Here is a 15,866-nt window from a genome sequence, read left to right on the forward strand (position 1 = left end):
ACATAGACCATGAGGGCAACCCTAGGATAGCTCCTTTTCTACACACTATCAGGGTGTGGCCGGGCATGTGCATGTGTGCATGCGCATGAAAGAAAGTAAAATATCTTTACTTCCAAAAACCCGGACGTTCCCAGGGTTATGGTAGGTTCGACGCACCCCCGGACTGGGCAGAGAGATCCCAGTGCATCTGCGCTGGGCTGTCCACCCCGCCCCCACTTGCCCTGGCTGACTGCACAGGATTGCGTGCCCCGACGAACGGCGACACATAGCGGGGGACACTGCGCCGGAGGGTATGCCTAACTTTGGTGCTTTGTGTGGGTCGCGTTCCCATGGTAGCGTTGTGTGGCTGAAGCCCTCGTGCCGCTGGCTTGCCCCTTCCAGCGGCTGGCCCCTCGAGACTTGGCGGTAGGAGGGGGAGAGGGAGGCCCGGTGGGAGGAGAGGGAGAGGGAGGCCCGGTGGGAGGGGAGGAAGAGGGAGGCCGCCTTGGGCTCTTCTCCTCCCCCCTCCCTGGGCTCTTCTCCTCTCCCCTCCCTGGGCTCTTCTCCCCACCTGCCTGGTACTCTCGGCCTGATTACCGGAGCGTCTGCTCTCAAGCAGACGCTGGGGGGACACTCACGCCCGGAGGCGGTACTTAGGCTGTGTATAAATATGGAATATATTGCTCCAATACTTAGAGAAGCGATCAATATCAATATATATTGCAATACTTAGAGGAGAGGCTGGGCCTGGGCTGGTCAGGACCGTCAGGTTGGACTCAACATATCAATATGGGAGCCCATCCCGGGCTTGAAAATGGCTCTAAATCGTTCAAAACGGGGGCCCAAATCGCTTCAAAATCGCTTAAATCGCATAAAAATCGCTTTGAACTCGTGATTTTTTCGATTTCAGCCCACATCTAGGCGATGTTTGGGACAAATGTCGACATTTGGTGCTCTTGGAGGTTAAAATCAGCGATCAATATGTCAATATATTGTCAATACTTAGAGATGAGGCTGACAATACTTAGAGGGGCGAGAATCAATCTTTATACACAGCCTTAGGCGGTACGCACGACCCGGAGGCGTGGGGATGGGGGGGCGCCGCGCCGCCGCCGCCGTGCCGCCTTCTCCCGCTTTGATCTCCCTCAGCTGCTTCTCCTCAACTCAACCTGTGAGCTTGCGAGGGCGGCGGGGGTGGGAGTGCTCTCGGGCGGCGTGTGCGAGCGCGCGCGGCGCGAGATCTCCTTCGCGAGGGCACGGTGGGTCGGGTGAGTATCTCGCTCGCTCGCACTATTTCACGTTATATGAGGCACTGCCCTTGAGTGCCTTTGCAGAACCGCCAGCGGCGGTGGTCGAGCCGGTTCGCGGTTCGAGTCGGGACCTTTTGGCTCCCGGCTCGAAACTCGGGTGGAGGGTTGCTTCGCGGTAGCGAACGCGAGCGGCGTGAGCGCGTGCGTGTGCGCGTGCGCGGCTGCAAGGCGAGGCGCAGGCGCAGGCGCAGGGGCAGGGGCAGGCAAGGCGAGGCGGGCGGCGGCGGCGCGCGGTCGTTCCTTTTGCCCGGGTGAGGCGTGGCGAGCGCGTCGCGCGGTGATGACGCCGCACGCGGAGAAGCTCTTGGTGACCCACCGCGGCGGCAGCGAGCCAAAGCAAGCCACCTGCCGCATGTCGGGTTGACCTCGAAAAAGAATTTTTCGCACGCGCATGAAAGAAGTACTGACGGAAAGTGCATAGAGCCGTCGAGGCTCGGGACCGTAGCGAGGCCGCTCTCAGTTCCTTGTGTTTGACTCGGTTGCGGCCGGCATGCGCGCTCTGGGGGGGCGCGGGGGCCCCCGGAGGCACCGTGCGCCGCGCAGCAGTGCGGAAACGGGGCTCCGGCTCCGTTAGTCTCCGTTAGCACCGACTTCCCGAATGGTTACGGTTGGTTAGAGGGCAGATTTGGAGAGATCTCGAGGAGTACATACAGATAGACCCTCCAACCATCAGAAAACTCCGACCTGATCGGTCGTACTGACCGCCGACAGAGCACTCCAGACAGCAGACAGGCCGACGTCTGCACGCGGCCGGCCGGGCGAGAGGCTTGACACGATCCGACCCTGCGAGACCCTGACGCTGCTGCTCTAGCTATCAGACATGCACTGCTGACTGCTGCCACAATGTGCGACCGGTGCTGGCCCACTCGGCGGCCTTCCCGGTCAGTGGTGAGGCGCAGTTCAGAGCTGTCGATGGCGCGATGCCGCACTGGTCCCACATTGGTAACACGAGACCACCACGTTTGCCGGTCCAAGAGAGAGGCACTGGTGCGGTCCTGAGAAGGTGCGTGGTCCCTCTTGACTGCCCATGCGCGCGAGGCTGTGTAGGCATAGCCTCGAGAGTGCCAGCAGCCAATCTGAGGCAGTTTGTGACGCGCATTGCGCCAGAAGCGTGCACGCAGCTGGAAGGACACCTTCCTACTGGCCGTACGATCAGGTCGTCACTGAATGCTTGATACTAAGGCCGCGAGCTATGCAGGTGATCAATTGTGCAGCATGGCACGGTCAGCAGCGCCGACAGGCTGTCGCAAGGCGTGATAGCATGGCCGCAAGTACGCCGAAATCCCATGAAACAAGTAAAAAATCGCGAAAAAAAATCGAAAAAATCGGCGCCTGCGGCGGGCCATGGGACCCCATCGCCCCCCCGCATGGATACCCTCTAGGGCCCCCGCGCCCCCCCAGAGCATGCGCGGGTGATGCGGATGGCTGAACTAGTACTAGAGGCTCTACGTAGAGGCTAGAGCTGCCTGACGAGTGACGTGTTTTGGCAACCGGACTTGCAACCGGGTTCTTTCGTTGGGGGGCCTGCGGAGTCAGTGATTTGGAAAGTGCATCTGAACAGCGTTCTAGTAAGCTGCCGAGCCCAAATCACTGTACACTGACACTGTGAGAGTCGTGATTTAGCGTGATGTTGTATGTATGTAGAAACTAGTTTATCTCGGCTTCTCCACATGACCCAAGCATCAGCACCGTTGTAGAAAGATGAACAACAGTCAGGCTCGGACTGGACACCAACGCGGTATGGGTGGACGCGGGACAGATGATGACGACACGCACGAGCGACACACAGACACAAACAAGCTCACAAGACACACGTGATGTTGGTTTTCAAAAATCTCTTTGACTCTGTTGCGGCATGCGGGTGATGGCTGAACTAGAGCTTGCGTTGCTAATGTTAACAACAGGAAACACCAGCAACAACAGGATACAACAGTGGGGCTCCCAACAACTGTAAGCTAACACCAGCTGAACAACAATAAGGAAGGCCTGCCAGTCAGCAGCCCAAGTCGGCAATTCGGCCGGGTTTTTCAGTGTATGTAGCTCTTACGAACATACCCGTACGTACGTACTTTTAGCTTACTCTCTCTCTCTACCCGTAGGTGAACTGCTGACAGGGTTTTACCATTACCACCCAAGACAGCTCGGGGCGAGCTCCCGGAGAGGCAACATTTCGTAACGATGGTCGCTATTGGCCATCGCTATTGGCCATCTGCCTCCTGCAGCCTCTGTTGGGGCGGAATGCGCGGGGTTTTCGGCGCGATGCCTCCGGCTAGTACACGGTACTGCTCTGCCGCAAACTCTCCTGCGCTCGCGTGACGTGTGGGGCGCACGCACTGCGCTCGAAAGTCGCGATTTGGCAATAGGCGCTCGAGCCGGCGCGCAGTGGAGGGGGCGCCGCGCAGGGGGATCGGGGGGGGTGCGAGAGGGGGCGTGGGTCGGGCGCGCACCGGCCGGCTCCGGGAGCGGCCGTCACGTCGAAGAGGGGACCTGGTGCTGCTCGAATGACGACGCATGCCGCTCTGCTGCGCCGCCGATAGCCCCTCTTCCGAGCCGGCGCGTGGCGGCGAGCCGCGGCCAGTATCGCTGGTGCGGTGGAGGCGGCAGCTTGCATCGGCCGGCAGCGGGTGCGGCCATCACGTCGATGAGGGGGGGTTGTCGGCGACTCGTGTGGCTCGAGGCCTACGCTGCGCCGCCCGAGCCCTACTGCCGATCCAGCGCCTGGCGTTTGGGGCGAGCCGCGGTCGTCGCTGATGGTATATGGCGGCGGCGGCGGCGGCTCGCCCTTCCCTCCGGCCGCAATTCCGATCCCGCCGCGCTCGCGGGAGGTGGCGCGCCCACCGCGGCACGGCCGTGGCTGCGCATACACCTTACGGCTTACGCCCTTTCTCCTCAACGGCTATCCGTGCTTGCTGTGCCCCTGCGTGGTGTGTTTCAAGTTCTTACAACCCAAGGTGATAGAGGGCAAAAAGATCGATTGCGCTCTTGCCGATCCGCACCTACCTAGGCTCTTGGGTGGCGCGCCCCAGCTCTTCACAACGAACCTGGTTACTCGAGTAGAGCGACTCGGTTCGCGCGTAATGGTGCCCTAAGTCAGGCCACTTGCCAGGGCAGTGGATCCGAGAAAGAGCGCGACGAGACCTCACAGTTCTGCCGCGGCCGGCTTGCCACCACTTGCGGAGCCCACCTCCTCCTCCTACTACGGCCTCACTGGGGAGAAACCAATCGCCCTCGAGCGGCTTTCTGCCGTCAGGTCACGACTCCCCGAGACCGTCCGCCCGAGATCGGCCGAGATGACGCTTGTCCGCCCGCCGCCCACGCCCCGACAGCGCGTCCGAGTTTGACGCGCGGCTGCGTGCTGGCGTGCCCTTCATCGTGGCGGACGCCGGCGGCGGCAGCGAGTGGCTGTCGCGGCCGTGCGAGTACTACTCCGAGCGCTGGCCTGAGGGTCGGATGCGGATGGAGTACACTCGCGGCGAAGGCGTCAAGTACGTGCCGCTCGCTCACGACGCGTGGCGCAGCCGAGACCGCTGGCGTTTGGCGCACGGGGAGCACATGGCGGAGGGCGGCAAGGCGAGTGCAGAGACATGGAGCTGAGTGAGGTCGCCGCTGTGCAACGCTTCCTATTCCTCTACCACCAGGTGAACGCGCCGTACGTGTGGCACATCAAGGACGGCGGCGTCGAGGCTCCGCCACACATTCGCGCCTCGGTCGCCCGCGAGTGGCGCCACCGCCGTGCAGGCAGCCAAGGACACGTCCAGGAGTTGTACCGGACGTGTCCCGTAGGTGCAGCGCGAGTGGCGGCCGCCGTACTTTGTGCGCGGCTACGTGAACCGGCGCGAGGCCAACGAGTCACAAGAGCTCTGGTTCTCGCGCCGGCGAGGCGCCGTCTTTGCTCACGCCGACACCTACTGCACCGCCGCGGTCTCGCTGCAGCTGTCCGGCCGGAAGCGTTGGCGACTGATGCCGGCGCCGCCGATCGCGTCGAGCGCCGACCTCGTCGACTACCGCGACGGGCGCATATATGGCAGCGGCAAGTGGAAGCCCGCCTTCGAGGGGACGGTGGAGGAGGGGGAGGCGACGCCGCGACTCGCCCGCCGCGTCCCACGCACACGCGCACGCAGAGTTGGACGACGCGTCTTGCCCCGCTGCACCAGGCGATTGTCTTCCCCCCGGGCCTCTTCCACGAGACGTTTGTGCCGGAGGAGGGCAACCCAAACTGCACCGCCTCGTCCACCTTCCAGCTGCAGCTGCCCGCGCCGTCGGGCTACGTGCGCGCCTTCCTCCCCTCGCTCGCCCTCTCGCACCTCTACTCGGAAGGGCACTGCCGGCAGCGGTGGAGATCTAGCCGAGACTCCGCCGAGATTGTGCCGGGGCTCCGCTCCTCCTACACTCGGGAGGGACGATGTACCACCCTCCGCCCCTGTCCCGACCAATGCCAAGTGCGCGACACGTCGATGACACTCGCTCACCAGGGTGGCACTCGTACACCACGCTCTATATGCATCGCTCGCCAGGTGGCACTCGTACGCCACGCTCGCCGCCCCGGCGGCGGTGCCGCCCACCCTCGACCGCGCTGCCTGCCTCGCCGCCGCCGCCGCGCTGCTGCGCCAGATCGACGCGGACGGCGACGGGGGCGCCGACGTCCGCGAGATCGAGGCGCGTGCTCTGCCCCCCTTCTCTCGCCTTGATCGCGGCTACCTGGGCGCCGCTCTATGGCACGCCAAGCACACCCCTTCTCCTGCCGGCACGTCCACGGCCCGTCCACAACCCACGCCCAGGCGCACCTCTCCTCGCCCGACGGGGCCACGGCATGGGCGCGCGCTGGCTCGCCGACGAGGAGGACGTGTCGAGGACTCGCCCGCGACATGTCCACGGCATGCCGCACAGGCGCGCTGGTTCGTCGACGAGGACTACTTCTCGCGCCTCACGCCGTCGGGCGGGCACACGCCTTCGGCGGACGAGCGCGTCGCGATGGAGGTCGAGCTGTCTGGGTGCTCAACGGACTGCACGATGCGCGCCTCTCCACCGCCGGCCTGCCGCGCGTCAGGTGGAGCTGCTGCGCGGCCGCGCCGCCGACACGCTCGTCTACCACGACGTCGACGGCGACGGGCGCGTGTCGGCCGGCGAGCTCGGCGAGGCGGCGCTGCAGTGGCATGCGGTGGAGCACCGCGCGCGCGCCGTCGAGGAGACGCGCGCCGGAGGGTGGGAGAGTGCGGAGGCGGAGGCGGCGGCGGTCGCTGCCGTTGAGCGGCGATACGAGCCGCTGCAAAATCGAGACAGGTCGCCCAGTGCCGCCGAGGAGACCGCGCTGCGCAACGAGCTGTGATGTGTCAACGTGACCGAGCGGGCTGTCCCCGCCTCCGCCGCCACTCCGCCGGTCGGGGATGCCGCAGCGTGGTGCGTGCCGCTCCTCTCTCGTCTCGCCCCCGCCACCTCTCGCCCCTCCCGCCACCCTCTCCCTCCACCCCGCCTCCTGCCCCGCCCGACTCTCCCCACGCCGCCACTCCGCAAGCCATCCCCGCCGCCGTCACCCCGCCCCCAGCGCACGAGCCCACCGCACGCGTCCCTGCCGCAGGCTGGCGCGGCGACAAGGCAATCGAGGTCGAGCAGGCGCCGCCCCCCCGCTGGTGGCGCGACGGCCTCGACTCGCGCGCGATCGGCGCCTCACTGTGCGCGCCTCTCGACACGGCGACGATACGCGACGCGCCGGCCGCAGCCCGCTCGAGGCCGCCTCTCCCTCCCTCGCTCCGCAATCCGCAGGCGGAGCGCGGCTCGCGGCTCGAGCAAAAACCGTCGTTCGCCCCGCCGCCCCACCCCATTCGGCGAGCGCCTGCGCCGAGTTCAGCTTGCGTCCGCTCGCGTCGGCGATCGTCGTGGAGGGCGTTACCGTTAGAGCCGTAAGACGTAGAAGAGACCACTGCAGTGGTCGAGACACGATGCGCCGAAGACTCAATCTCCGTGTGGTTCACGTCGGCACAAGTACGACGGCTGGCAAATACAAACGTGAGTACGCACCGACACTTACATGCGACACATGCCCGAAACTGCCCGAAACTGCCGCTGCACGCGCCGGATCACCTCGACGCTCGAGCAGCGCCGGTGTGTAGCCGCACTCGTCACCCGTCGCTGCCGAACCTTCTGCCCGCCCGCCGCCGCGAGCTGGAGCTGCGGCCGCGCCCGCTCGGCGTGGAGCACCGCGTCCGGCCCGCCCTCCGACGACCCTCCGCCGCGAGCCGCGCGCTACTCCGGTCTCGACTCGCTCTACCCATACGCGTTCTCAAACTTGGCCTCAATCATGGCGATCTCCTCCGCGATCCGCTCCATCCTCAACTCATGCTGCCGCTCCAACTCTATCCTCTCCTTGTGCAGCTCATCCAGCCGCACAAACAAAGCGGGCTGCGCGCCGTCCGCCAGCGGCATCGCTTGCAGGACGCCGTTGTCCTTCGCTCGAAGTTCTGACAGCGCGTTGTGCATGCTACGCCAATCGGAGGGCGTCGACGCGTGGCTGAAGACCTGCACCGTGGTCTCTGTGGCGTCCTGAAGCACGACGGTGCGCTTGTACACCGGATGGCCACCGCCTTGTCTGCAGAGCGTCCAATGGCCGTCCCTGAGCCGCTCCTTTAGCTTCTCGCTCGGTGCGCGGCAGTCGGGCTGCTCTGCCCGCGCCTGCCCTCGGGCGTCTGCAGCCCCAGCTGGCTGCTGGTCCATGGTTGAGAGCATGTCGTCGCGCGTCTCGATCGCCTCGTCCCGCTCCGACTGGACTCGCGCTAGCTCGGCCTGCAGCTGCAAGTTCTCGTCGCGGATGCTCTCGATCTGCAGCTGCAGCACCTGCAGCTCCTCGCGCATCGCCGCGGACTTGCCGTCGGACGTCTCGGCCGCCTCCCTCTCCAGGGAGCGTATCAGCTCGGTTGCGCGCTCGAGCAGCGCCGTCGACTGCGCCCGCTTCGCCTCGAGCTTGCGCCTCTCGTCCTCGCCCACGCGCGAGAGCAAGTCCACGTCCCCCAGCTGCGCGTCGGCAGCGCCTGCGGCGTCCATCGCCGACTCCTTGACGTTGCGAGCTGCCGAAAGGACGTTGGACACGTTTCGGGCCAGCTGCTCGTTGAGAGCGAGGGTTTCCGCCCAGCCCTGCTGCGCGAGCTGGTCGGCCGCCATCGCGAGGACGTTTCTCGAGAGGGAAACGCCACGCTGCCGCGCCGACGCCTCCTTCTCCGACTCTCCACCGACTGCGGCCGCCGCCTCCTCCAGCGCCATGTGCGCCACCCGCTGCGCCACAAGGTAGGCATCACTCTTGAAGAAGGACATGGCCATCTTCGACAGATTCTCGGTGCCCAAGCACGTGAAGCCGAGCGACGAGGGAGCGGAGAAGCTGAGCGACGAGGGAGCGGGCGATGCGGTCGCCTCTCGCGACGGCAGCGGAGACGGGTTGAGGGGAGAAGGGGAATGCGGCGGCTGTGCCCCTGTCGTGATCACATGGAGGGCGACCTCGGCCTGCTGCTGGAGGGTCCCCTCGCCGTCGATCTCGCACAGCGTGTTTGCGCGGCGGATGAGCTCTGCCGCGCCGTCCTCCTGTAGCGCCTCCTCCAAGCCGAGCAGCTCCGCGATCCTCGCCACCAGCGCCGCGTCCACTGGGGAGGGCGCCTCCGCGAGCTCCGCCCCGGGCTCGACGCCAGAAGTGGGCGGCAGAGGCGCAGCAGGCGGCGGGGCAGCGGGTGGCGGATCCGGAGGCGGCGATAGCAGAGGCGGTGACGGAGCGAATATCCGGCTGTCCACGCACGCTATACAGCGGCCATCTTGCCGTCTGAGTTGGTTTTTGGAGAAGGCGGAGCTCGGCAAGCGCGCCTCGCACGCAGAGCAGTGCACCAGCGCAGGCGGGAGCAGCTTGAGGGCTTCGAGTTGCACCAGCGAGTAGGCGGTTGGCCTGGCGAGCGCATCGGCCATCGAGGGAGAGATGGACAGCGCGTCATCCTCCACGATGAAGAGATGCGGCTCCGGCACGCCCACGACGGCGACCTCCAGCCCCGTCCCCTCGGACTCGTCCCCCACCGCCTCATCCAGCCGCACCGCGACGGCGCGCCGCGTGGACGCGTCGCCCAAAGCCTCCACGCGCCCCGACCGCCGGTGCAGCAGCTTCGTGGCCCGCTTCCAAAAGGAAATGCGGTCGCTTGCCGGCTCGCGCGATGCGAACGGCAGGCCGCCGCCGCCGCCACCCTTGCCGTCCGCCGGGCTTGCGGAGGCAGCACTCCGCGCGGCCAGGCCCTTGCTACTCGGAGGCGTCTCCTCGCGGTCGTCGGCGGACTCGTTGTACAGGATGGTGACGCGGCTGCCCACCTGTAGCTTGGGCAGGTGCCAGCACTGCCGGCAGAGCGGGCACTCGCAGTTTCCGGCGTTGGCGAGGCTGAGCGCGCACGACGAGCAAACCACGTGCCCGCAGCCCGGCAGACCCAGCCAGCGTCTCTCATGCGGCCACGACTCGCTGGCCGTGTCGAGGCAGACGGGGCATTCGTAGCTCTTTGGCGGCAGCGGGTGCTGGTTGCAGTCCTGCAGCGCGCGGACGCAAGCGCCAGCGACGCGCAAGCCGTCCGCGCTCATCGGGGCGCCCTCCTCGTCGGCGTCGTCGTCGACGTCGGGAGCACTCGCCAGAGCCTCATCCTCCCCGTCCGTGGCGGCGAGGGCGGCACGGAGGTCGGAAGCGGCGTCTTCTGCACGTTCGTCGCCTTGCGCCGCCGCGAGGTCGTACAGCCGCAGAGCCTCGTCGTCGTCCCGGGGCCCGCCCTCGCCGTTCGCATGCATGATGCCGAGGTGGAACTGCGCCAAAGCATGCCCCTGCGCCGCCGCCAGGCCGTACAGCCGCCGCGCGTCGACGAGATCCTGTGGCCCACCCTCTCCGTCGGTGAGCATGGCGCCGAGGTGGAACTGCGCCAAAGCATGCCCCTGCGCCGCCGCCAGGCCGTACAGCCGCCGCGCCTCGACGAGATCCTGTGGCCCGCCCTCGCCGTCATCATGCATGGCGCCGAGGGTGCCCTGGGCATCAGCGTCTCCCTGCGCCGCCGCCAAGCCGAACAGCCTCCGCGCTTCCGCGCAATCCTCAGAGCCGCCCTCGCCGTTGGCGAGCATGCCGCCGAGCCTGTACTGCGCCCGAGCATGCCCCTGCGCCGCCGCCAAGCGGTAGAGGCGCCGCGCCTCCACAGCGTCCTCGGGCCCGCCCTCGCCGTCGGCGAGCATGCCGCCGAGGTGGAACTGCGCCAGAGCGTGACCCTGTGCCGCCGCCAGGCCGTACAGCCGCCGCGCCTCGACGAGATCCTGTGGCCCACCCTCTCCGTCATCATGCATGGCGCCGAGGTCGCACTGGGCATCAGCGTCTCCCTGCGCCGCCGCCAAGCCGAACAGCCTCCGCGCTTCCGCGCAGTCCTCAGGGCCGCCCTCGCCGTTGGCGAGCATGCCGCCGAGGTGGAACTGCGCCCGAGCATGCCCCTGCGCCGCCGCCAGGCCGTACAGCCGTCGCGCCTCGACGAGATCCTGTGGCCCACCCTCTCCGGCATCATGCATGCCGCCGAGAAAGCATTGCGCATGAGCGTTTCCCTGCGCCGCCGCCAAGCCGAACAGCCTCCGCGTTTCCGCGCAGTCCTCAGGGCCACCCTCGGCGTGCCAGTGCATGACGCCTAGCCTGAACTGCGCATCAGCATGCCCCTGCGCCGCCGCCAAGCGGTAGAGGCGCCGCGCCTCCACAGCGTCCTCGGGCCCGCCCTCGCCGTCGGCGAGCATGCCGCCGAGGTGGAACTGCGCCAGAGCGTGACCCTGTGCCGCCGCCAGGCCGTACAGCCGCCGCGCCTCGACGAGATCCTGTGGCCCACCCTCTCCGTCATCATGCATGGCGCCGAGGTCGCACTGGGCATCAGCGTCTCCCTGCGCCGCCGCCAAGCCGAACAGCCTCCGCGCTTCCGCGCAGTCCTCAGGGCCGCCCTCGCCGTTGGCGAGCATGCCGCCGAGGTGGAACTGCGCCCGAGCATGCCCCTGCGCCGCCGCCAGGCCGTACAGCCGTCGCGCCTCGACGAGATCCTGTGGCCCACCCTCTCCGGCATCATGCATGCCGCCGAGAAAGCATTGCGCATGAGCGTTTCCCTGCGCCGCCGCCAAGCCGAACAGCCTCCGCGTTTCCGCGCAGTCCTCAGGGCCACCCTCGGCGTGCCAGTGCATGACGCCTAGCCTGAACTGCGCATCAGCATGCCCCTGCGCCGCCGCCAAGCGGTAGAGGCGCCGCGCCTCCACAGCGTCCTCGGGCCCGCCCTCGCCTCTCTCATGCATCCGGCCGAGGTTGTACATCGCCTGCGCGTTCCCCTTCGCCGCCAGCAGGCCGTACCGCCGCCGCAGCGCCACCAGAGCGTGTGGCTTTGGCATGGGTCGGCCGCGATCAACAAAGCGCAAGAATTCTACCATGCCAGCCCATACCTACCTGTCAGCGCAAGAAAGACGCGGACCGTCTAAACGATCACCGTTTGTGCAACCATCGCGAAGCAAAAAGGAGAGCGGTCCGGGCGGAGGGGGGAACCCCGCCGGGGTGGGGGCAGGGAGACTGGGCGGAGGAGCTCTGAGCCCTCTGAAGGGTGACGCCGTCGCCACGTGGGAGTGTGTGTCGTCGCGTGTCCATGCACCATGGTCTGGTGTTTACTAGCTCCGAGTAGAGGGGGCGTTCTGCTGCTAGGGGAAACCCGGAGCGCGGTACTAACCCTCGGAGACCCGTGTTTACTTTACGGCCCTTCCCCCCTGCGAACGCGCACCCCCGGGGCTAGGGCTCTCTAGCCCGCAACCCGATACCGATCATCCGGCCCGCTGGGTGCGCTCCTCAGCTCCCCGGCCCTGGATGTGAGGTTGATGACTGCACTCCAAGTGCTCCAAGTAGAGCTGTCAAACGTTAAGAGCTGAACAGTGTTGCTAGTGTTAACAGTAACAACAGAACAACAGTGGGGCTCCCCAACAACAGTAGCTAACGTTAGGCCAGCTGAACAACAATAAGGAAGGCCTGGCAGTGACCCACGACGATCTCCAGCGTCCAGTGCGGGTAATACCCGAAAATACCTGGAAAAACCCAGGTATTTTCGGGTTTTACCCGGGTTTTTTGGCATTTTCTGCTTGCTGGCCACTGAACAACAGTAACAACAGTAACAAACAGTAACAGCTTGGGCTGGGGAGAACACTTGAACAACGTTGAGGATTTTCAGCCAACAATAGTGCAACTGTTAGGCCCAAAGTTAACGTTTGACAGCTCTAGCTCCAAGTGTGCACGGGACGGACGACACTGGCGCGTTCACTGCACACACTACTGGCATCGACACAGGTACACCCCACGAAAAAATTCCTTTCCGCGTGCTGCAAAACTCAATCCAATATAAATCAGCAGCGCTAGAGCGGAGTGGGACCTCGTCCGCGGCCTCCGCCGCCTGTACCGTACTCTCTCCTCTCCGCTCCGCGCGCTTCCGTCCCCCCTCAAGACCAGTAATCACTCGAGCATGATGACGTCGTCGTCGTCGTCGGCCACCACCACGCCCGACCCGGCGCCGCCGCTCGGCTCGGCCCCTGCCACCGCCGCGTCTCCCTCCGCCACCTTGCGCCGCTTGCGGCTGCCGTCGCCGCCGGGCGAGTCCTCCTCAGCCGGGGCCGGCGGGCCAGCAGCAGCTTCGTCGGCGGCGGCGATGAAGCGGAAGCCGCTCGGGTGCTCCTCCTTGTCGAGCAGCGTGTGCGTGAGCGCGATCTTGCACTTGAGCGCCTGCGTGGTGTCCTCCACCTAGGAGACAGGTCAGAGGCGCAGCGCGGTGATTGAGCGGCGGCTGCAGCCCCCCGACGCAGACGTGCGCGCGTAGATAAGGTGGCCGTGTGGTTCGGATGAGGAGGAGGGGGAGGGGCTGCGCCTTGCGCCTCACCTCGAGCACGACGCCCGGGCCGAGCTTGACGGGCAGGCTGTCGAGTGGCTTGTCGCCGTGCAACTCGCCCTCCTCGCCGCCGCCCTCGTCCTCGCCCTCCCAGAGCAAGACGGTTTTGTCGGCGAGCTCGTTGGTGAGGTCGATGGTCGGCTTGTTGAAGGAGAGGAACTTGATGACGACCTGCGCGAGGCGGGCTCCCGAGAGGCGTGTCGATCTGTGGGGTGTGGTTGTGTGTGTGTGTGTGTGCAGGAGGGAGGGCGGGGCTGTGTGCCTGCTCGACGAGGCTGCGGACGGTGAAGCTGGCGGTGTCGAGCTCGAGCGTCGAGGTCGAGCCAGTGCAGACATAGCACTTTGGCTCCGGCGCCTCGAGCCGCATGCGGAGCAGCAGCTGGTTCTCCTTCGGGCCGCTGAGGTGGCGGTTGCACACGCAGTAGCGGCACGCGTCGATGCTTGCCTTGCTGAGGTCTCCTCCCGCCGCCTGCACGCTGCGCAGCACCTTGAAGGCCTCGAGGACGATGAAGCCGGCGATGACGGCGTTGGTGGTGGCGATGGCGTGGATGATCCGCCCCGCGATCCCCTTGATCTCCCACCGCGACTGGAGCGGGATGTGGAAGGTTGCGCAGCGCAGGTTGGCGGCGGCAGCCACAAAGTCCATCGCGTCGTCGTCATCCTGGCGCAGGGGCGACGGAGATCGCGCGCGTGGGCAGCGGGAGGGTTGAGAAGAGAGAGTGGAGAGTGGAGAGTGGAGAGTGGAGAGGGAGGGGGAGGGGGAGGGGGTGCCTTGTCGAAGGCGAGCGAGCCAACCTCCGACGCGCGCTGGGTGAAGATCCGCTCGACGGAGGCGAGAAGCACGGCGGCGCTCTCCTCCACCGACCACGCCCGCTGCTCCTCTCGCGCCGTCGCCGCCGCGTCGGGCAGCGCCAGCTTCGCGAGCTCGACCTTGACGGGCGGCCTCCGCTTCTCCCACAGAACCTGCCAGAGGTCATGCCAGAGGTATAAACCGCCAGAGGTCAAGAAGGCCTCGGGCAGCCGAGGTCGAGCCGAGGCGCAGCCGAGGTCGAGCCGAGGCGCGATCTAGCCGAGGCGTGCCTCCATGTTGAGCAGCCGCTGCACGTCGTCCTCGAAGACCGCGCTGAAGACGCGCCGAGCAAAGTCGGCACCGCTCTCGCCCTCCTGCTGCTTCAGCGGCGGCGGCGGCGGCGGTGCGGCGGCGGCGCCGTCCCCGTCCGGTGGTCCGCCGTCGGCCTCGCCGTCGGCGCCCTCCTCTGCGGTGTCGACGAGGTCCGTCTCCTCGCCTCCGAAGAGCTTCTTGAAGAGCAGCTCCTGGTGCGGGAGGAGGGAGGGGAGGGCTCTGGGACCCCAGGCAGACGTGCAGGAAGGGTCCGGGAGGAGTCGGGTGAACAAGGAGTGGGAGGGCGAGAGGGCGAGAGGGCGAGAGGGAGAGGGTACAAGTTGTTCTGCAGGGTCGGCGCTCCTTGGCCCAGCTGATGCAGTGCACCGGCTTCTCGGGGTGGTTGCGGATGGTGCAGATCGGAAAGGTCTTTTGCACCTGGCGTGCACACACACTCCTCGGCGCGGACGCGGCTTTGGCGTGCTGGGACGGCTGGGCTCAGCGAGGCGGAGGCAGGAGGCAGAGGCGGCAAGAGGCGGCAAGAGGCGGCAAGAGGCGGCAAGAGGCGGCGGCGGAGGCAAACGCGGAGGCGGGCGGAGGGGAGGCAGGCGGCGAAGGCAGGCGCGCCCGCGGCGGGTCGCACTCAAAGCACTTTGTCTTGCCCTTGACGATGGCGCGCACCTGGCCCACGTACCCCTCCGTGCCGCTCTCGATGAGCGGGATGCCGACGCTGAGGCAGAGCCGGTTCACGTGCCGCCGCGCGTCCACATTGTCCAGAGCGTTTAGCACGATGTTGAACTGCGCGCAGGAGGAGGCGCTCAGAGGCCGTCTGTGGCGGGCCGCGAGCAGGTTGCGGTGGCGGAGCGGCCGCACCGTCTTGAAGAAGTCCGGCCCGAACTGCTCCGTGTCCTTGATGTTGCCCAGGTGCGCGTCGATGGAGAGGCTGGCGGCGTGTGGGAACGCGAGGACGGCCTTCTTGGCGACCTTTGCCTTGGACTCGTTGACGTCGGCTGCGCGGAAGAGAAACTGGCGGTTGAGGTTGGAGTAGTCGATCGTGTCTAGGTCGATCATCGTGATGTGCTCGAATCCCGACAGCACCAAGTTCTTGACTAGCTCGCAGCCGATGCCGCCTGCGCCGACCACCAGCACCTGCACAGCGGGCGCCGCCGTCAGTGCTCTGCCCCGGCGCGGACGCCCCGTCGCGGCGGTGGCTGGGCGTCGGCGCACCCGCACGCCCTTGAGGTCGCAGCCGGTGAGCGATTCGACGTCCTGGGTCCTCCGGCTGGTGTGGCTTGCCATCTTGGCGCGCTAGGAGATAAAGATAACGCACGCGACGCATCTCTCGACGACAAACGCCACTTGGCTTAACCTTGGGCTGATGGTGCGCGGCCAGCAAGTCCTGGTGGAGCCGAGCTGGAGCAACGAGCCTCATCAACCGATGGGCGTTGCCCCGGACGCCCCAATTCTGTTCGTCAGCGTCGTACACGCCAGTGCGGCGCGGGCGATGCTTAGGGAGGAACGGATCGAGGGGTGGTGTGGTTGGTCCATCTG

The 15,866-nt window shown here is 66.5% G+C and overlaps 2 protein-coding genes across 2 annotated transcripts; both read right to left on the reverse strand.

The window, feature by feature from the left end:
• Positions 1-7,469: 7,469 nt before the first annotated feature.
• Positions 7,470-11,684, reverse strand: EMIHUDRAFT_465367 (Sel1 domain-containing protein; the record flags this gene model as incomplete). Its single annotated transcript, XM_005762168.1, has 1 exon — positions 7,470-11,684. One exon carries the CDS (start codon positions 11,682-11,684, stop codon positions 7,551-7,553), a length of 4,134 nt encoding a protein of 1,377 aa, XP_005762225.1. The 3' UTR covers positions 7,470-7,550.
• A 1,018-nt stretch (positions 11,685-12,702) lies between these two features.
• EMIHUDRAFT_452826 (hypothetical protein) lies at positions 12,703-15,614 on the reverse strand (the record flags this gene model as incomplete). Its single annotated transcript, XM_005762169.1, has 9 exons — positions 12,703-13,068; positions 13,205-13,384; positions 13,485-13,874; positions 14,009-14,176; positions 14,483-14,527; positions 14,703-14,769; positions 14,959-15,113; positions 15,189-15,464; positions 15,543-15,614. 9 exons carry the CDS (start codon positions 15,612-15,614, stop codon positions 12,784-12,786), a joined length of 1,638 nt encoding a protein of 545 aa, XP_005762226.1. The 3' UTR covers positions 12,703-12,783.
• Positions 15,615-15,866: the final 252 nt, after the last annotated feature.

This window comes from Emiliania huxleyi (assembly GCF_000372725.1).
Source record: "Emiliania huxleyi CCMP1516 unplaced genomic scaffold EMIHUscaffold_69, whole genome shotgun sequence".
NCBI classification, from domain to species: Eukaryota; Haptophyta; order Isochrysidales; family Noelaerhabdaceae; genus Emiliania; species Emiliania huxleyi.